Source organism: Amphimedon queenslandica, unplaced genomic scaffold (genome assembly GCF_000090795.2).
Source record: "Amphimedon queenslandica unplaced genomic scaffold, v1.1 AMPQUscaffold_13105, whole genome shotgun sequence".
Lineage (NCBI taxonomy): Eukaryota > Metazoa > Porifera > Demospongiae > Haplosclerida > Niphatidae > Amphimedon > Amphimedon queenslandica.
The window spans coordinates 13,980-35,558 of NW_003546659.1; the positions used below are offsets into that span (position 1 = coordinate 13,980).

Below are 21,579 nucleotides of genomic sequence, written 5' to 3' on the forward strand. Positions count from 1 at the left end.
AATTTTTTAAATAGTGTATTGACACACAATTTTTGTACGCACACACATTTATTTAAAAAAGGTGTTAGAGTTTAATGAATTTTTTCAATAGATATGTTTTGACATGTTGTTTCTGGGTGGGAAGCGCTACTGAAGCATGCAGCCTGTCACACTAATTAATGTTTATAAGATCTTATTTACCAACCTTTTATGGAATAACTTGTGTGAAATAATGATTATGTATCACAATAATAACCACAATTAATTTTGCAGTCATTCCTTGCATTCATTTATAATTTCTGGGTACACCCATTTGACATTGCATTTTTGCTTCTCTGAGCAGCCATGAAAGCTTCAACTCTTTCCTTTCTCACACTAGCAGTCATTGCTTCATTGCTTTCTTTGGTTAATACTCAATCTCTCATCTCTTCATCTGTACCTGATCCAGTGACTCATATTGCTGTTAGTGCCAATGGAGTGTTTGTCAGTACAGACACTCACATCTACAACTTCTCATCTACCCTACAACAACTAGGAGCTCTTGGGTTTCATGGTGGTGTTGTTAAAGGAATAGCCAGTACAACAGATGGTGAATGGTGTGTAGTATGTACTGAAGAATGCGGCTTGAATCTATATCTAACATGCTCAGTTCTCAAAGGATCCAATCTTTCTACTTCTGCGGTTGAAGGAACTGCTTCCAAATCTAGATCTAGTCTTGCTGTTTTTACTGCTACTGGAGGTGGTGGTAGCAGTTTTTATATGGGAAGTTATATCAATCATCACATTCTATATTATCAGTATGGGTTTCCCGGTAATACCCTGTCAAGAGCTACAAATCGACTGCATCAATTATCTGGTTCTAACTTTCATCGTACATTTGTGAAAGGTTTCTTTGCTTTGGGATATGCCTATTATGTTACTCTTGATCCTCCAAAACGAGGTACCACCAAACAAATTCGTATAATAAGAGTATGTAATGACAGTGCAGCCAATGACTTCAGCAATCAATATGAACTGACTTTAGGTTGTGATGGTCAGGATTCATTCTTCAATCCTACTTTGCTTGATGTATCAGTCATTGGTGAAGAATTATTACTGATTGCAATAAAGACTGGCTCATCGGCAGATGTGTGTTCATATGCCTTATCTGAGATTAATTCTTTAATGGATGCTACTTATGAATCTTGTATAGTCAGTGGTACAGGCAACAAGAATATTTTCTGGCAGCAGTTTGCATCTTGCTCAGAGAAGCTCTCAGGAAGTATTGTAAGATATATTTATTTTATCTTTAAGTATGCTTTTTCTTTAACAGTGTGGTATATCAGATTCAAGATCTCGAAATCCAGCTCCAGCAGTTGGTGTTTCAAGTATCCTTTCTCCCAAAAGACTAATCACTAACAATACAATACTCCATGGATTAAGTGCGATCACTGGAATGAGAATTGAGGATATTAATTTTATCTACTTGGCATTTGTTGCCGATGGCATTCACTACATTAGCAAAGTCAGTGTAATAAAATTTTGCATGCTTGTACATTACATTTAATAATAGTATCAATGGAGCAATATGGATCTAAAGTTTTTAAAAGAAGTTATCGTAACATCATCAATAACTTCATTGTCTTGGTCTGAAGGCTCAGAGTATGTGTATGGCATCAGTGGATCTAATGTAAGGCTGTCATACATCTGTACTAGTCTAAGTAAAAAACTTAGTATGTGTATGACTATAATGTCATCATACCTAGCATACAAAATATTATACTGCATACTAGTAGTATATTAGCTGAGATAATGCATTATTAGACAAATTTAATTAGTATTGCTACTGTTGTTGTAGTTACAAATTACGTGACTCAATAACAACCAATTTACATTCCTTTGATACCCTCCCCTTGTAGTGTTGTTAATTTTCAGAAATTTTACTTTTTTATTGAATTACGTTAACTTTAAAAGTTTAAGTCGAAATTAGCTTGGGCTACAGGATATTTTTCAGAAATTTGGAGATTTAAAGAAATGGTCATTATTTGAAAAATTTACATGTGTAGCTTAAGCTTTTTACTTAGCATCAGAACCTCAATATGTATCAAAAAATGTAATAAAATTTGGGGGTGATTTTGGAGCCATTTTTTGGAAAAAAGCTTAGTACAGGGTATTTTCTGTTACACACATCACTTATATACATGTATTAGGTGATTGCATTAAAGATAGAGGATTGTTCCAGTGCTACTAGTTGCTCTGAGTGTGTTAGTTTAGGTGATCCATCTTGTGGTTGGTGTATGATAGAGAACAAGTGTTCACGTAGACCATTCTGTCAGGATAATAATGAAACAAGACGATACCTAACACAAGGAGACAGTAATAGTTGTATTAATGCAATGCACATTCAAACTACTTACGTAATAGACACATATCAACAACCATATCAGGTAAGCTACCTGTATGTGCACCAGCACTATTGTTTTTTGTTTGTTCTTTTAGATCAACTTGTACTTCTCACTTCCTCCTATGCTACCAGGCAAACAGTACTTTTGTGTTTTCAATGGTATTATGAGTCCAATAGCAGTATCTGTTAATAGCAACATTAGTTCCTGTTCAGTGCAAACTATAGTATCCCAAGTTACAGATATACAATTAGGTATACAACTGATAAATAATACATTAAACTATAATGTGATAATGTACATTCTAGATACTACCTTTAGTATATACAGTAATAGAACTGGCGTTCACTTCTATACAAGTCCTGCTAAAATTACCTTCTATAATTGCCCTACTGCTACAAGGTACAATTAGTTGGAGCTTTGTCTGAATGTAATAAACTCATTTTTAGGTGTGGTGAATGTGTCCAATCTAAAGTATGTGGATGGTGTCAGTTAGATTTTACTTGTTCTGGGAACAATTCTTTATGCACTGCTGGTAGCTGGTTAAGAGTGAGTATTACTCAATTATTATATTGATGATTATTATTGATGTTTTTATAGTTATCAAATGCTGAAAATGATATTTGTCCTTTCTTACAACCAAATCCGCTTACGTCTGATGGTAGATACACTCAACCGGCAAATGTGGTTAAGAATTTGGCACTTTCTACTGCCAATACACAGGTTTACTTTGTTAATGTAATTCTATGATATTCCACTATAGCCACTATAGCCATGCATTATTTTACTTATATCTTTTAGTTCAAAACTGGTCTCAGTTATGAGTGTGTATATGGTACTGTTACTCGAACTGCTACTGTTAACAATGACAATATGGTGACATGTATTAACGATCCTGTGGTGAGTAATAATAAGATGGTTACTACTAATGACTTAATATTTTATAGTTAACAATTGAAGGAGGAGTTGGGACTCAGAATGTTCCATTGAGTATCAGACAAGTTTATAATCGAAACAAGTACACAATAGAGACTAATTATAATTCCAAGCTAAGTGGTAAGCTTGCTTTTAAATAAACATTTAATTTAATCAATTGTCCTTATATAGTAACATTATATGATTGTCCATTGCTCGCTGCTGACTGTTCATCATGTTTATCACAAAGTGCAGGATTCAATTGCAGTTGGTGTACTAGTAGTAATGAATGCAGAGACGCTAGTGATTGTAATGATATCAGTCCTATTATGAGTACTAGAAACTGTCCTTTACCTGTCATTACTGACTTTGATCCAAAGGCTGGTCCCCCTAGTGGAGGAACAGTTGTCACTGTTAGTGGCAATAATCTTGGAGCTAAGTTTTCTGACATCGAAACTGTTAGAATCGGTCATAAGAACTGTAGGATTAGTGAGTATAGGCCAGCTGATAAAAGGATAGCATGCATTATTCCTGCTAGTAATGAGACTAGAGACAGCAATGAAACTGTTGCAGTTAGTCTGAGATGGTCTAATGGCATAGCAATTACCAGTAGCTCACTACAGTACCAGTTCATAACACCAGTCATTCAATCAGTCAGTCCTACATTTGGCCCTGTCAGTGGTGGTACTAAAGTGATTGTTAAAGGCACTAACCTTGATATTGGCAATAAAGAAATGACTCGAGTGATCATGACGAAAGATCAAAAAACAAAAAAAACATGTCCTGATGTTCAATGTACTGTATTGTAAGTACAATTTATATTGCTGTTATCATTTAGTATTGTGTACAATAGGAATATTGCTCATACAGAAATTACTTGTATTACTGCTGGTACTAGTGTATATGACTGTATGAGGAACGTAATAGTATCAATCAATGGAGCTTCCTTTTCTAATAATACAATAAAATATCAATACAAACCAGATCCTATAATCAATAGTGTCACCCCAGTGAATACAATCCCTGCGTAAGTATGGTCTGTATAAAGTGCTTTATGTTGTTTTTCTTATAGTGGTGGCATTCAACTCATATTCACTGGCTCAAACTTTGATTCAGTTCAGTCCCCATCCATTACCATTAATGATAGTAGATTGACTCCCAGTAGTGTTGAGGTCAGTTCAAGTAATGATGATTAATTGTGTACTCTTAATGTGTTATTTTTATTTAGCCTTGTGTCACTAATGATACCAACACACTGATATGTAATGCTCCTAAAATTACTAATGTGACAGACAGTGGTTACTATGGGACCCACATTGAGTATAAGCTGATGTTAGATGGAGCAGATACACTTAATTCTTTGGGTGCTGGTTTGAGACTAACACTTCAACCTGATCCAATATTTACTGGAATTGATGTCAATTCAAGATCTGTACCAGTTGACGACAGGAAAAGTACACTTGACAATGAGATTGCTGACATCACTATTAAAGTTAGTTAATAAATAATCAGAGTTGTCTAGTATAGTACTATAGTACATAGTTGTGGCCAAATTTTATCAAAATGGTTAACAGAAAGCTCTTAATTTTTGTAACTTTTTCCAATGCCTATACATGTATTTTAGACCCTTCCCACCTACAGTCATTGCATGGTGTGGATGGTTGCCCAAATGGCTGTAGGCTGGGGAATGGTCTGGCTAGTGAAACCAATGTATTTATGCTGCGTAAAAAGTTTGACCTAATTCTAATCAAAGCTTAATTTTTACAAATTTTAAAAGTTACTCTAAAATTGGGCCAAAGTCTCTGTACCAGGGTTTTTGGCTACAATTTGCAAAAAATGACTATGAAGAATTCTTCATTTTTATAACTTTTTTTATGCATATGCATGTAATTATATTGTGTAGTAAGTTTGCTGATTGATTAATTAAATTAAAAAAAAATAGTTAAGTTGCTGACAAAGCCATGTCATATAACTGTAATGCTTTCAGCTCATAAAGCATGCTTTTTAGTTTACTTAGCGTGCTTTGTGGAAAAACCTTATTATAATGCTAATTTGGCAAATTTATCACTTTAGGGAATGAATATAAGGTCTGTCAGTCATTCAGAGATTGCTATTACATTAGGAGATGATATGTGCATTGTTAGATCAACTTCTGATACTGTGAGTGATTTCAAATAGCCTAGCTAACTCTACCTTATAATAGGAAATTAATTGCACTCCACCAGACAAGCAATCAGGCACCACATTAACACTAAGAGTAAGAGTTTTTATTACTGTCACTACATGCATCAACTATTACATAGATTAGAGTTGGAAGGAATCTAGAGTTTCCAATAACTGGTAGCAATGGCTCTGAATGGACTCTCCACTACATTACATCTGGTGCTACTGTTGAAACTCTCGTGTCTGAATCTAAACCTATCTCAGTCAACGCTATTGCTGGAGGAGCTTTTGCCATTGTTATATTGCTGATTGTGGCAATATTATTGATACTTGCCATTCGTATTTTAAAAACAAGACTATACATAAATAGCATGAAAGAAAGGTAAACTAAATTATCATTATTAGTACAATAATAGTCTTACTCATTCAATTTTAGACATGAAAATGGTGATAAAGATGATAAAGAAATTGATCAAAAGGATCAGTTGAATGAATAAAATCAAAGAACTCAAGCCATCAGTGCATTACCTTGCTCAAAAGTAACAGCTGATAAAGTCATTGTGTACTGTATTGTTATTGTTGCTGTATACAAATTTTTGTACTAAGAATTAATGCAGTAAAAAAGTTTTGATAAATAACTATTTCTACTTAGCACAAAATGATCATTCAATAAGTAACAGTAACTCTCAAAATCTTGATGAAAAAAGTTTAAACTGATTGCCATTGTAAAATAATTGAGAGCAATTATGCATTTTTTTCTTCAAAAAGTTTATTTCATATTAATATACTTTTTATATTTAGAAAAAACTGTGGACCCCAAAACGGCTACATTTGGACAAATAGTTAATTCTTCAAGTTCAGAGGTTTTTCATAATTTTATAACCTCAGTAGTCTTGCATGCATATGGCCAAACCATGCCCTCCCATCCACAGGCACAAAGGGCGTACACTATCTGGCCACCCACCTAAGACTACTATACAGTACTTGATGTAGGAGTGTGTCAGAGTGATGCAAACATTGCCACTACTTGAATTACAAGCTTTATATCATAATACAGTATGTACAAACAAACATAACTTGTATCTGAACAGTGAACACAGTATGTAAGTAGGTGTCTATATTGCGAGATACCTTACTTAGGAATGATAAGGAGTGGTACACTGTGGTTGCTGCAATAGTACATGTAACTGGAGCTATATTAACATCAAAGGCCCTTCACTGGTTTCTGTACATTAGATACTTTGTGGTAGTGTAACTGGAGCTATATTGAGTCTATACATCAAAGGCCCTTCACTGGTTTCTGTACATTACATACTTTGTGGTAGTGTAGCTAACTGGAGCTATATAGAGTATGCACATCAAAGGCTCTTCACTGGTTTCTGTACATTATATACTTTGTCCCGGTAGATCTAGTGTAGCTAACTGGAGACTGTGGAGAGAATCTACACATCAAAGGCCCTTCATTGGTTTCTGTACATTACATACTTGTGGCTTCTATGATGATATAAAAATGGTAGACAGTAGGAGCTGAATTCATTGTATTAGAGAAACAACTAAAACCAGTATAATGGGATCAGGATTGCTGACAGGAATCATACTAGTAAGATACAATATATGTGATAGTGTATGGTACTATCTTTACAGGTTATACCAAACTAGAAAGCCTAAGACAGGATGTGTACAAATGTATGCTCATTGAGAAGGTAAAGTATAATTATGTTTCTTATGAAACAAACATGCAGTTGTTGTTTTTAAGGTAAAGACACCATCAACTTAAATTAATCACAAAGAAAGAAAAAATAAGGCCAAGAGCATTTACCAATAGAAAGAAACAAATGGATCTCAAAAATAAAAGAAGCACAGCCCAATGGTAAGCACATGTAAACCACTAGCTCAACCATAATTATTGTTCATTTCATACTTTTTCAGGTAACTTACACCTTCTTTCAGACAATAAACCCTCCCCCCTACCACCTGCAGCCGCCCCGCACACATGTATCTACATGTTATACAAATGCTCTGTCACTCCTTGATTTGTACCCATATGGTACACAAAATGGGGGCACCATGAGGACTGGATCTAGTCTCCCTGAAGTACTATCACAGCCTCCAATTAATAATTTACACAGATTTGGTCAAGCTGGACTATTGGAGCAAGATATACAGTTAGTAGCTTCTCAAATAAATACAGACACACACACTTATCAAATAATAAGTCATAGCATAATAGCTAATTATAAGATGACAAATAAGTAATAACAATAATGAAGTGGTCATAAGTGATGGTCTTTTTAAAATTTAAGATACAAGAGAAAAAGTGAGCTTTAGAGATGAGGAGAGATGATTGTGGCCATTGGTTAATTGCAGAGGGATAAAATGAATTTTGGTAAGTCAAGTGATTTGAGAGAGATTGCCTTTATATAAAGTGATAGATTATAGGAGCTCAATTCACTGAAATAGAGAAAGAAATAAAATCAGTAATAATAGGATTAGTTCTCCTAACAAGAACCATGCTAGTAAGATACAATATATGATAGTGTATGGTACTATAATTATCTTTCAGGTTATACCTGAGTACATGTTATACAAATGGTCTTTCCCTTAATGACCTGTACCTATATAGTATAGAAAATGGGGACACAATGAGGACGGAGAAAATAGTCTCTTTTATACACCATTACTGGCTCCAATCAATAGCATGGTCGCATTTGGTCCAGCTGGACTTATACCAACAGAACATGAGGTTAGTATAGTTCCACACACAAGCACACACACACACACACACACACTATTAGTGCTTTAGTTTGCAATGTAGTGCAATTGTACACTAACCAATATCTGTTCACTTTATTAGTAACACAATTTATTGATCATTTCTTAGTTTAAAACATTTATTTATACTATCTAAATAGATTAGCTGCAAGGATTGATTTTTCCGATACTAAGGTACGTGGTAGGACCACTGCTGAATGCTGATTCAGCTTTGATAAAGAAAGCAATGGATTAGATTAATGAGGCTGATACTTTCTGCAGTACATCTCCTCCTGGATGGATTATCAAAAAACCGACATACAACAAGTTAGTATGACAAAACTGTTATTAGCTAGCTACTTTATTATTTTTAGGGTAGTAATTTTCAGTTAATAATTGCTACTAATGGACATTTGGTATTGCTTTTTATGTTAATGCACACCTTACAACAGCAATTAGCACTGGAATAGCTTCACACATCAGCAATAATGTTGTGGAAGATCCCTCTCTTTTTTGAATTTGGTACTAATACTACCAATGCTCATAGTATGATACTCAGTAGTAACATATACCAGGGACATATATGTTTTCACTCAACAATCAACAACAACAAGGTAACTTTGATTAAATAGTGTATCAATTTACATTCCTTGTATATCTTCAGAATTTTCCTGCTCTGTTTGCTAATCCTTATGTGAGGCAATACTGTGTTAATTGGTTGTGAAAGAGAAGATACTTTTTACATGAACAATAATGATTTTATTTGGTCATAATACTAACACACATTATGTTAGATACCCAAACACAGTTGATCTTAATAATGCCAGTATAATAATGTTGTATTATACCTAAGTAAACCTTATACTTAGGAATGAAAAGAAATGGTAACACTCTGATGTGGTGGCTGCAATTAGTGAACTGTATATTGAGTACACATCAAAGGTCCTTCACTGGTTTCCGTATTACATGCTCTGTGGCTTCTATTAATTATTGTTTTAGTGCTTGCTCTGCAGGCTCAGACTCACTCTCTTCTTCATTCCTTGCCAATCATGGGATTCTTATCTAGATTCTAGACTACAGCCTTTACTAAACCTGCTTTGATATTTCTGATTGCTTTTACAATAATTAGCTCTCTTTTTGTATTCGCGATATTCCAAACATGGATGTCAATTGAATGTGGTCAATCAAGGCACTGAATTGTCAATAGCCTAGATGATTTCAAAAATATAAATTTGAAGTACAAAATTAACTGTATTAAAATATGTTTGGATTGTTCACCATCCACCATCAGTATCAAATCTGTGCTGGTACATCTGTACTACTTGTATAGTATGGTTTCTCAATGGTCACTATTAATGATATAGATCTACCAGCTTCATCTAACAGCTGGTTTAAATAACAGATACATTTCTTTCTTGATAGTACATTAATCATATTTGTAATAACAAAGTACTGAAAAAGGCAGCTTTTTGCAATAGATGATAATAAATATCAATACTGCTTTCGTAAAAATTTTGGAAAGAAGTCCCATATTGCTAGACAGTGAAGCTGGTAGTACATGTATATCATTGTTAGGATTAGTGTTAATACATCATTGTTGTTGTTAAAACCACCACAAAAATTTAGCAGCAAAATTATTATTTAAAAAAGCACACAATTATTAGTTTTAATGCAAATCATTCACTTATTTTTCTTTGCAGCATTAGTGTCTTTAAATCAGCACACACAAAAATTTAGCAGCAAAATTACTATTAAAGAAAAAAGCACACAATAATTAGTTTCAATGCAACTTGTTCAGTTATGTTTCTTTGTGGCAGCAGTGTCTTTAAATGCCTTCAGTCGCACTTTTCTACCCATACTAGCGAGCACAACAGCAATCACAGCAGTCATACCTAAAGCTGTTACAGAAAGTACTACTATAGACAATCATTTATAATAATGACACAAACCAAGTATATAGGTGAAATAAGTGTATATTCCTCCAACAGTGGCACATATGACAGCTCCAATAGTCATTACCCATACTCCACGCTGGTTACCAGTCTCACTGTATCCTTCCTCATAAGCCATTTGTTCAGCCCATGGTACAGCGAAAGATCTCACAGCATCAGTCATCCCCTTAGAAGTGCTCATTATTGTTGCAAGGGTAGGTCCAATTATATTGTATCCTGTACGTGTGACTGGATAATCTTTGCTATAGTGTTTAGCAAAGCTCATGTCTGCTAGCATTATTTCAGGAGAGAGGTACCCTTGACGAAACAACTCTGTGCATACATATTTTCCATTCTTTTTCTCCTCCTCACAGACTATTGTTGACGAAAATCCCAAAGCAGCACAAGTTGTCCCAGCTAATCCACATACTGGTGCTGCTACAAAAGCAGTAAATATTGCACCAACAAAGCAACCAGCAGTGCCAACAATGCAGGCACCAGTAGCAATGCGTGTACCAGTACAGCCTCTTCCTTCTTTCTCTACTAGATCTATAGACACAGCCGAGTCTTTTTCTCGACAGACAAGTTCGGTCCCTCCAGTTTGTGCAGCAGGGCAAATGCGAGTCACGCTGTATTCATTTTTTGATGTTCTACACGTTGCTTCTAGTATAAAACCATTCTCCAATGGAATGATAACTGATTCTGGCATTTTAGCAACAGTGTAATTATGAAATTCTTTCCCATACTTAATATTAATGTGAGCATTATCACTACACTTCATTTTGCCTTTATCCATTCCTTCAGAACTCTCTTGCTCATCAATGGATATTACATACTTTAAGAAGTCCACTTTCTTTATTTCGGTTACTGCTGGACTAACTGATGTTACACCTCCTTTTGATGTACTTTGAAGGTTCACTTCCATCATTGCCTCAACACTCAGGCCCTCAAGCTCTTGCAAGTGAGTATTCAGGCGTTCGTTTGTTAGAACATGATATTCATATAATGCAAACCAGCCATTGACCAGTGGAACTTCATACAATGCATTGTGAGTTGCACTCTGTTTTGGTTTAGCAGCAAAAACATACGATCCTGATACCCTCTCACCACATTGACTTAAAGATAGAGAGCCAGACATACCATTCAAAAACTGAGAGCTACTTAAGCTTCCCTTTGCTTTATATTCTCTTATGGCTAAGATCGTATCATAAGCTAGACGTGCCTGGATCATGGGAGGTAGACCTTTCTTTGCAAGATAGCTATTTAATTTTCGTATGGGACTTTGATTTTCGATTCTTGTTCCAAAAAAAGTAAGTCCATAAACTTCCATCTCAGCTGGTATTCTGATATTTGAAAAGACAAAGGCATCTGACACTATCCATGGATGCTTTGTTAGGCCAGGATACTTCTCAACAATACGAAGTATGTATTCTATTTTTGACAGCCCATGAAGAACAATGATAGTAGACTTACTACCTGATATACTTTTGTTAAGGTTGTGCACCATTTCTCTGAGACCGGAATGACTTTTTCCTTCATATGAAACAGCATCATGAACTATAAATCCATTCCCATCTTCTTTGGAAAATCTTTTCGATACGTCACCAACGAGGCCAGTACCATCAGGATCACCATCCAATATCAGTTGTATGTGAGTAGATTTTAACTTCTTGGTGTTTTTCATGTCCACTGCCATGTCAAATAGAACTTCAACGTACCCACGATTATCCATAGACAGTCGATACAGTTGTTTCTTGTATTTGCATAGTCTTGATGCAGTGCTGGTGGGACTAAATAGAACGGCATCACTTGCTTCCTTTGATGCATATTCTGCAACCATAAGAGCCTCATCGCTAGTAACCAATCCAGTAAAAATCCTTGCTCCCTTAGCATACAATGCCTTGAAATGATCTAGAGCTTTTTGAGGATTTGACTCAGTATCATAATACTTGATTGATGGAATCTTGCATGTGAAACAATTGCCCTTTGCATCACTCAGAGCTTTTTCGAATCCTGCTTTTACGACTTGACCAAGAAATGCAGCGTTGCCTGTTTCTGGTATTAGTGCAGAAATATCAGCTACAGTGTCCACATCTACAAGACAAAATAAAATATTATCAAAATTTTAGCAATGATTGTCAGCGTATATGTATACCTTGAAACCAACTGTCTAGTGAGGCATCATCATCAGTCTCCTCAAACTGGGCAAACACTGTTGAGGCACTAATAATGCACAAAGCAAGAATGATAGACACATTTGCAAAGAAATTCATCATTTTGAAGTTTATCAGGAGCTCCCGTGGCCTTGATTGACAAATCAAATGAGCCTCATTTTATAGAAGAAGGCCACTATAATTAAATCAAGGACAACATAGATAATACAATACTATTGACAGCTATTGCATATAGTGCATGCATTCAAACATAACATTTGATGTAGGAGGTTCAGCAAGACAGAATAGCTTTTAAGGGTAGAGCAGGGTGAACATTATTAATTTCATTAAGCTAGACAGGTATGTGTGTTATACACTCCAAATTTGTTGATGTTTGCATTGTTTCCACAATTATATGTTAGGAAGTCAAATTAGTGAAGGCAGCTTGATGATACATAACTTCTGTGACATTATCAAATAAATCAGATTTGATTAACAATTATAACATTTTTTGGATAGATGTGCAGCATATGAAAATTTCTATCATCCATTCTGTATTATTTTCTCAATTTACAATAATTATATTTTTAGATGCACATGCTCAAGGTGACAGGTCACTGTAGTAAACATAATGGTATATAAGAATAATATATCTTTGATCAAACCATATGCATTACTGCTTTGATTTGCTAGTTTTAATACCTTACCATTATACTGAACCAGCTTCATAGTATCTATCCATGATCATACTTAAGTCATCATTTCCAAATAACTATTGTTCTTATTACATAAGAATGTCATACACTTCATCAAGTTGGGAAGTAAGTTTATACAAGTACACAGTCACGTAATACTAGTGCTTTAAACACATAGTCTCACCACCAGTAGTTAAATTATGAACATTGTAATACATTTGATAGTTAATACATATAGAGCATCACTCAAATACAACATTTGAGGTAGGAGGTTCAGCAAGACAGAATATTTTTTAAAATTAGAACTAGAACAAATATATTAATTTCATTAAGCTACACAGGTATGTGTGCTATACACTCCAATCCATTGATGTTTGCATTATTTCCACAATTATACATTAGTAAGGAAGTTAAATTAGTGGAAGCAGCTGGTATGATACATAATTTACGTGACATTATCAAATAAAGCAGATTCGATAAACAATTACAATAAATATAGACATAAGATAGGCAGCATATGAAAATTTCCATCATCTAAAATTTCCATTCTGTATTTTGTAACCATTAAAAATAACCCAATTTATGGTATATCACTTTTTAGAAGCACATATGCTCAAGGTTGCAAGTCATACTACACCTGTCCCTATTGTATCCATAGTAAACCATGTGGCAGTGATGGTAAGAATAATGTATTCTTAATCAAACCATATGCACACACTGCTTTGATTTGATGCCAGTATCTTACCATTATACTGTAGCAGTTTCATCATAGTATCTATCCATGATCATACATGTACTTAGCCATTGTTGGCCTTGCCCAGCTTTTTAAAATAATTATTGTTCTTACAAATTTATAGGAATGTCACACACTGACTTGATCAAGTTTAGATGTAAATTAAATTTATACAAGTACACACGATGAGTTTATGTAGACACAGTTGATGACTTAATAGCTTACTAAATAGTCTATCTTTAATCAGAACCAATAAATGAAGACAGAGAGAGCAAACAGAGAAAGTAAAATGGAAAAAAACAGAGAAGGATAGAAAGAGACAAGATGAGTGTTCAATTTATAGTCTAGCTATAGAGTGTTCTAGAATCATAAAGATAAGTGTAGGAAGAGGGAAGAATGGAGCGATGCAGAAGAGTTTAGAATTAACACTGCATGTAGGGATAAATCTAGAATACACTGTGCAAGTATAAACAATAATGTAAACAATGTGGTTACAGGTATAATTAATTAATGACACAGTACAAGTTCTTTCAGTGAATATTCTAATATACATGTACTTCAACAACACAGTCACGTAATACCAATGCTTTACACACACACACACACACACACAGAGTCTCACTCCAGTTGTTAAATCATGAACATTGTTTCATAATCACAAATCAAAGAAAAGAAATACATGCACATGTGTAGTTAATGCAATTGGACCATGTACAGTGCAATAAAAGTTGTTCATGTACTTCAGTTAGTAGAAGTGGATCAAAGCTTATTTTATTAGAACTTGTGACTTCAAAGTCTCAATCTGCTTGTTATTTCAGATAGAACACTAGAAGAAAAAATCAAAATTATAATGGGCAATCCAGCATAATTTTGAAATACTTTTCTGGGTTTGTTTTCAGTCGTGGTTCATGCACATCAGTGGGCTGAGACTGAGATACTGGTACCTAAGTATTGGAATAGAAACTGGAGGCAGCGAGGATGTTAAGGGTTCTTCTAGAAAGTCTCCGTCACCAACTGCCCCACCTACATCATCAGAGGGAGGAAGAGGATCATCAACATAATGAGATAATACTAAAAAAATTAATTCTTATGTACTTATAATTGGAACATATTTATTACAATGTACAGTATAAGAGTAAATGTTGACGGGGATTTTATATTGGCGGATTGACAGATTTATATAAAAATGCCAAAATAAAAACCGCAAGCAATAATTCCATTTATGTGTTAGACCACACCCACATTAATTTTAGTTAGAAGCATGGTTAAAAGCCGCTAGCTAACATGGCTTTACTATATTTCCTTAAGCCAGTCTCTAAACCAGGTGATAAAGAACACAATCTTCCAGAAAGGCACCGTCTTTCTCTAATAATACATGTATGTTGTACATGAACCACACCATACCGGCTTAAGCAAAACCCCACCTAAGGGTGGGGATATAATTAATTGTTAAGAAATCACCAATATTAAATCCACCAATAAACTAGCCATCACAAAACTGTCAAAAAACTCCCATCAACAAATCCTCTAATACGATATTAGGACATACATGTACAGTACAAAGTACAAACAAATAAAAATGCCAAAACACATTAAAAATATTTACACGTCATGTAAATGTGTGCCCTATGAAGGCTAAGTGAGTGATACACATGTACAAGTATAAATTTAAAATTTACCAGGAGGTACTGATGATGATGATGATGGAAAAGAATTAATTGGAAGGAGATCTGGAGAGGCCAACAGCTATGAAAAATAAATATTAAAATTAATAAACTGATTGAATTGAGCATGCATAAAATTCTTTTAGTGGGCGGGAATAATAAAGGTCCTTCACAATCACTTAACACAAGAAAACTAAACATATGTGATATACATCAATGAGTATCAAAAAGTGAAAAAAATTGTGGGGCCATTAAAAAAATGGACTGTAGTCTTTGCTTTTTCCTTACTTTTAAAATGGCTGTAACTCAAAAAATTTTTGTCGGAATGTTTCTACATGTACATAAGTTTGTATTAGAAAATGTAGATGCAATGAAAATCTGGGGTAATTTTGGAGCCTGTTTTTGTAAAAAAACCAAGGATAGCCTAGGATATTAATTTTTTGGTTTCTTAAAATTGCCATAATCCAAATCCATAAAATAGAAGTTGGAATCAGCTCAAACTTTCTAAACAGCATAAAGACATTTATCAAAAAATGTAATGACAATTTGGGGTGATTTCGAAACCATTTTAAAAAACCCATGGGCTATAGCCTTGGGTATTTTTCAGAATTTTGGCATTTTCTTAATATGGCCGTAACCCAAAAAAATAAAGTCAAAATCAGCTCAAACTTTCTACACAGCATAAGGACATCAATATGTATCAGAAAATGTAATAAAAATTTGGGGTGATTTCAGAGCCATTTTTCAGAAAAAACCATGGGCTACATGTATATATAGCCTTGTGTATTTTTCAGATTTTGGTGTTTTATTAAAATGGCCGTAACTTAAAGAATTGAAGTCAGAATCACCTCAAACTTTCTACACAGCATAAGGACATCAATATGTATCAGAAAATGTAATAAAAATTTAGGGCAATTTCGGAGCCATTTTTTGGAAAAAACCATGGGCTATTGCCTTGGGTATTTTTTAGATTTTGGTATTTTATTAAAATGGCCGTAACTCAAAAAATTGAAGTCGGAATCACTTCAAACTTTCTACACAGCATAAGGATATCAATATGTATCAGAAAATGTAATAAAAATTTGGGGTGATTTCGGAGCCATTTTTTGGAAAAAACCATGAGCTATATATAGCCTTGTGTATTTTTTAGATTTTGGTGTTTTATTAAAATGGCCGTAACTCAAAGAATTGAAGTTGGAATCAGCTCAAACTTTCTACACAGCATAAGGACATCAATATGTATTAGAAAATGTAATAAAAATTTGGGGTGATTTCGGAGCCATTTTTTGGACGAAAGTATGGGCTATAGCCTTGGGTGCTTTTTAGAATGTTGGCGTTTTCTTAAAATGGCCGTAACTGGAAAAATTGAAGTCAGAATCAGCTCAATCTTTCTACACAGCATAAGCACATCAATATGTATCAGAAAATGTAATAAAAATTTGGGGTGATTTTGGAGCCATTTTTCAGAAAAAAACCATGGGCTATAGCCTTGGGTATTCTTCAGATTTTTAGCATTTTCTTAAAATGGCCGTAACTCAAAAAATTGAAGTCGGAATCACCTCAAACTTTCTACACAGCATAAGGACATCAATATGTATCAGAAAATGTAATAAAAATTTGGGGCAATTTCGGAGCCATTTTTTGGAAAAACCATTGGCTATAGCCTTGGGTATTCTTCAGATTTTTGGCATTTTCTTAAAATGGCCGTAACTCAAAACATTGAAGCGGAATCACCTCAAACTTTCTACACAGCATATATACAACATACGTGTATGTAAATACATATGTGTATATTATGGTGATTCATGTAGTACAATTACAAGTACATGTACATACCTTTTCACACTCGTTTAGTCTGTCTTGTGCTGCGTTGAAGTCATACTTAACAAAGAGACAGTCAATCAGTTCAGTGATTGGATCATTGTAAGAATATGTCTCCTAATAATAATGGAACAATCACATGATAATCACATGACAACGTAATAAATAAATAATGTATATAATAGCGTGTATACATGTACATGTATTTGTTCGAGGTGATCACTGTGCAATTGAATGACTATATTCTTTTATTGTCATTAAAATATAGGGAAGCTATGAATCCCCTTTGACTAATGCTGCGTGGGAACAAGGCATCCCTTGTCTCTACTCCAATCAGTCTTCTAAGTCCACTTTAACTCTATCATTTTTTATTTCTGATTTTTATTTGCTGTCATTGTTATCTTAATAACTATGCTCTAAAATACCACACAAAATTAAAATGGCATGCATGTACATGTACTTACATTAAGCTGATGTACAAAACTTGCAAAGTTGTTGTGTTTGAAATACTTTGGAAAAATTTAGATCTATATACATTGTATTTTGAGAAACATGGCTCGTCTAGTACAAGGAAGGTCTTTCGACTCTAAAGGAGGTGACAATGAACACTAAAAAATATATGATGGTTATAATTAAAATCAAAGGAGCTACTTTTGAGGATGACCCACTACTCCCAGTGCTGCCATCAGAGCCTTCCATTTTGAGAAGAGAAGCAAGAGAAGGGAGACAATCACTGAATCAGGCTCGCTCGCAATCAGTACTCATTTTAAATGTAGGCGTGGTAATTAGTGTTTTAATACCACGCCTACTTTTATTGAAAAAATTTGCAGTGCTTGACTGCTTGCTCATCATACATAGATAACAGTTACTGTGTGTAGTACCATAATGATTACATGATGGTTTATAGTACTATTCTCAAATCTCAATGTATGGAGTTGGATACATCTACTGTAATAATCCTTATTGCATAAAAAGAGCTTTAATGATGAAACAAAAAATTGTTGAGATATTCTTTGACAGCAGTTTTATGATAACACTGAACAAAGCAATGTGTTACTAAAAAATAGAACAGTTTACAACAGTAAAATGTTATATGCGTTAATATACACTGTATTACCATTACACTGCTTCTAACACATTGATAATATAATAATGGTATGTTTCTTGATTGGCACTAATTACTGTATGGTCAAAATGTTTGCATTCTTCAACACTACTTCCATCTAAAGTGTATTCATGCCAGCAGCACTATAGTAATACATCTTAACATGATTTTTCTTTTTAAAGAGTTGCCAGCTCGTGCTGTAAACTGTCTCTTAGTTGATTTTATCATTTTACAACAAGTATATTTATGTTCTTTACGTGACAAAATAAATTATAAAATTAATGGTCACGATAAAATAACAATTGTCTCTACTAAGAAATGCCTGATGATGTACAAAAACAAAACAAAATAAAATAAACTGAATGTTATCAATTGCAATTGTTACAAGAAGTTGGTACATCTAGACCATATTCCTTATAGCCTTGCATGTCTTTTCAGGGAGTTTGGCTTTACACATAGCAAGGCAGTTAGGTGGATCTAAAAGATGCACAAGCTATGCAACAGTTGATACATATAATCATACCTGGTGGTGGATCAGTGAGTGAAAGTATATATGTCCCTGGTATGTTACTATTGAGCATCATGCTAGGAGCATTTGTGACAGTAGTATTAAATGGAAAGATAGAAGGATCAGATTCTACATAATTGCCATTAATCAGTGAAGCTATTCCAGTATCAGCTGCTGTAATGTGTACATCAACATATAGAAAAATGCCAAATGTAAGATGTCCATTAGTGACAATTACTGTCTGAAAATTACTGCCCTAAAATAAATAAAGTGATTAGAGTGTAGCTAGCTATGATTAACAGTATATCATGTATTAAATAATTATACTAACTGGGTTTGAGTGATATTTTAGATAATCTATCCAAGTTGCTATTATTAATTGTGTAGGAGGTGATGTACTGCAGAAAGTATTAGGGAATGCTTCATTAATCTGACCCATTGCTCTCTTGATCAATGCTGGGTCATTAGTAGTCCTACCAAATACTTTAGTTTCGCCAAAATTACCTGAAGCGAAGAGTAAAAATAAAAAGATGCTATCTGCATTATTCTGAATTTGCAGGTACCCATTGCTTCTAGCCTATAGACAGTATATAGTGAATATAATAAACTGAAAAATGTTACTAATAAAATAAAGAGATAATGATTTAATAGTGTATAATCGCACTACATTACAAACTAAAGCACTAATGGTGTGTGCATGTGTGTGTGTGTGTGCAGCTACTAACTTGATATATTGTTGCTGTAATTCCAGCTGGACCAAGTATAACCAAATTATCAATTGGAGCCAGTAATGGTGCTGCGGGGAGGCTGTCTACAGTCATCATGTTGTCCCCATGTTCTGTGCCATAAAGATAGAAATCAGTGAGTGATAGTCCATTTGGAGTATAACATGTACTCAGTATAACCTGTAAAGATAGTACCATACACTATCATATATATTGTATCTTACTAGTATAATTACTGTCAACAATCCTGATCCCATTTTACTGGTTTTAGTTATTTCTCTAATACGATGAATTCAGCTCTTATTATCTACCGTCACACTTTTATATCATCATAGAAGCCACAAGGTATGTAATATGCAGAAACCAGTGAAGGGCCTTTGATGTGTAGACTTGCCATAGCTCCAGTTACAATACTGTATGCATGTTCACTAATTGCAGCCACCACTCCTTACCACTCCTTATCATTCCTAAGTAAGGTTTATTTACTGATGTTTCTACCACACCTGATGCTCGTTTGTACTTGACCAATCAAATTGTGTAGTATATTGTCATTCTTCACCACCCTTTATTATGCAATGACAACAATTGACTCAAATATCCAATATACTTGTAAATATACCTCTTTTTGAATGATTGCTGTCCAAAAAAATGTTTCAAAAATAAAGTTTTTCAGCCCAACCCACACCTCCAGGATGGCAGGGGGAGAAAAATTTTGGTCCAAAGCAGAATAGGACCATCTAAGGACCTTTTTAGGACTGGATAAGTAGACTCATTATAGCTCAAGGTACATTATACCCTGTCTATAGTGTCTACAATACATGGTCTTGGTTCAAATTTTGTGAAAATTGCTAGCTGGGAAGGAACTATTTATTTGTACATTTTCTGAGACATGTTCTAGAAAGTTTGAGCTGATTCTAATCAAAAAGTGCATTTTTACAAATTTCAAGGTTGTTACAAAAATCTGGCCAACTACCCTGTACTATCAACTAGCTATAGTTCTGTTAAAGGACTAGGAGATAAATCTTTTTTTAATTACAGTGTCTAGCAGTGCAGTTAGTATTGATAAATCCAAAACTTTTCCGTGCTATGAAATAAGATGTCTCAGAGAGAAATCTTAAATTTTCTCACACAAATTTTATTATTATACTGCATTAAAATATTGACAGTATGAGAGCAGCTAATCATTTAACTGCAGATTCTTACTCATTAGTCGTTCTATAATTATAGCTACAAGAAGCCAATTAACACTCAACAATTATTATATACTCATTACAGTACACGAGGTGGTGTGCATTCTTGTGATGCACACAAATACACAAATAACATAATATTTTGCTAAACTATTTTATACGTGGTTACCACAGTCTAATATGTGTGTGAATACAGTCGCTGCATTAATGCATTGTACTTGTCATTAATTTAGGGAAATGCTGATGACATATCATGTATTTAGTGTACTAAGGACATCAATATAAATCTTAAAATGTAACAAAAATTGGAGGTGACTTTGGAGCCTTTTTTAAAAAATATGGCTGCTTTATGAGCTAAAGTCACTTTTGCTTAATTTCAGAGCAATTTCAAAAATTCACAAAAAATCTAAATTTGATCAAAATTATCTCAAACTTTCTACACAACATAAGTACATGTATATGCATAAAAAATTTATTAAAATTTAGAATTCACTCCCTATCAATTTTGATAAAATTTGGCCAAAGTCATATAACATTTGAGGTAGGAGGTTCAGCGAGACAGAATATTTTTTAAAATTAGAACTAGAGCAAATATATTAATTTCATTAAGCTACACAGGTATGTGTGCTATACACTCCAATCCATTGATGTTTGCATTATTTCCACAATTATACATTAGTAAGGAAGTTAAATTAGTGGAGGCAGCTGGTATGATACATAATTTACGTGATATTATCAAGTAAAGCAGATTTGATAAACATTTACAATAAATATAGACATACATGTAAGATAGGCAGCATATGAAAATTTCCATCACCTAAAATTTCCATTCTGTATTTTGTACCCATTGAAAATAACCCAATTT

At 34.0% G+C, this 21,579-nt stretch overlaps 4 protein-coding genes and 1 long non-coding RNA gene across 7 annotated transcripts; 2 read left to right on the plus strand and 3 right to left on the minus strand.

The window, feature by feature from the left end:
• The first annotated feature begins 309 nt into the window (after window positions 1-309).
• On the plus strand, window positions 310-6,062 carry LOC105314103 (plexin A3-like). The gene is made up of 18 exons (XM_020001167.1): window positions 310-1,245; window positions 1,292-1,483; window positions 1,532-1,648; window positions 2,169-2,405; window positions 2,458-2,614; window positions 2,669-2,762; window positions 2,810-2,909; window positions 2,961-3,083; window positions 3,162-3,260; window positions 3,308-3,416; window positions 3,468-4,080; window positions 4,129-4,302; window positions 4,348-4,447; window positions 4,504-4,767; window positions 5,349-5,435; window positions 5,479-5,532; window positions 5,579-5,820; window positions 5,875-6,062. The coding sequence occupies exons 1-18, from the start codon at window positions 325-327 to the stop codon at window positions 5,933-5,935; spliced, it is 3,744 nt and encodes a 1,247-aa protein (XP_019856726.1). The 5' UTR covers window positions 310-324; the 3' UTR covers window positions 5,936-6,062.
• Window positions 6,063-6,931: 869 nt separating this feature from the next.
• On the plus strand, window positions 6,932-9,099 carry LOC109585186 (uncharacterized). Its single transcript, XR_002186371.1, has 10 exons — window positions 6,932-7,038; window positions 7,083-7,141; window positions 7,195-7,308; window positions 7,368-7,603; window positions 7,742-7,824; window positions 7,871-7,954; window positions 8,002-8,181; window positions 8,351-8,516; window positions 8,564-8,803; window positions 8,854-9,099. It is a non-coding gene; the product is annotated as an uncharacterized LOC109585186 (long non-coding RNA).
• Window positions 9,100-9,921: 822 nt separating this feature from the next.
• On the minus strand, window positions 9,922-12,454 carry LOC109585191 (uncharacterized). The gene is made up of 3 exons (XM_020001172.1): window positions 12,276-12,454; window positions 10,139-12,214; window positions 9,922-10,087 (listed from the first exon to the last, which is right to left on the minus strand). Exons 1-3 carry the CDS (start codon window positions 12,394-12,396, stop codon window positions 9,984-9,986), a joined length of 2,301 nt encoding a protein of 766 aa, XP_019856731.1. The 5' UTR covers window positions 12,397-12,454; the 3' UTR covers window positions 9,922-9,983.
• A 1,872-nt stretch (window positions 12,455-14,326) lies between these two features.
• Window positions 14,327-17,934, minus strand: LOC109585188 (eukaryotic translation initiation factor 3 subunit E-like). 3 transcript variants are annotated; one of them, XR_002186373.1, is made up of 6 exons: window positions 17,838-17,934; window positions 17,722-17,794; window positions 17,202-17,303; window positions 15,381-15,447; window positions 14,581-14,724; window positions 14,327-14,527 (listed from the first exon to the last, which is right to left on the minus strand). XR_002186373.1 is itself a non-coding variant. In XM_020001169.1 (6 exons), exons 2-5 carry the CDS (start codon window positions 17,721-17,723, stop codon window positions 14,597-14,599), a joined length of 324 nt encoding a protein of 107 aa, XP_019856728.1. In that variant the 5' UTR covers window positions 17,724-17,794; window positions 17,838-17,933; the 3' UTR covers window positions 14,327-14,527; window positions 14,581-14,596. The 3 variants fall into 3 exon arrangements, 1 of the variants encoding a protein (XP_019856728.1); XR_002186372.1 differs by having other exon boundaries at window positions 17,651-17,794; XM_020001169.1 differs by having other exon boundaries at window positions 17,697-17,794; window positions 17,838-17,933.
• A 635-nt stretch (window positions 17,935-18,569) lies between these two features.
• On the minus strand, window positions 18,570-20,373 carry LOC109585187 (sushi, nidogen and EGF-like domain-containing protein 1). Its single transcript, XM_020001168.1, has 5 exons — window positions 19,749-20,373; window positions 19,525-19,704; window positions 19,131-19,376; window positions 18,815-19,055; window positions 18,570-18,768 (listed from the first exon to the last, which is right to left on the minus strand). The coding sequence occupies exons 1-5, from the start codon at window positions 19,779-19,781 to the stop codon at window positions 18,692-18,694; spliced, it is 777 nt and encodes a 258-aa protein (XP_019856727.1). The 5' UTR covers window positions 19,782-20,373; the 3' UTR covers window positions 18,570-18,691.
• Window positions 20,374-21,579: the final 1,206 nt, after the last annotated feature.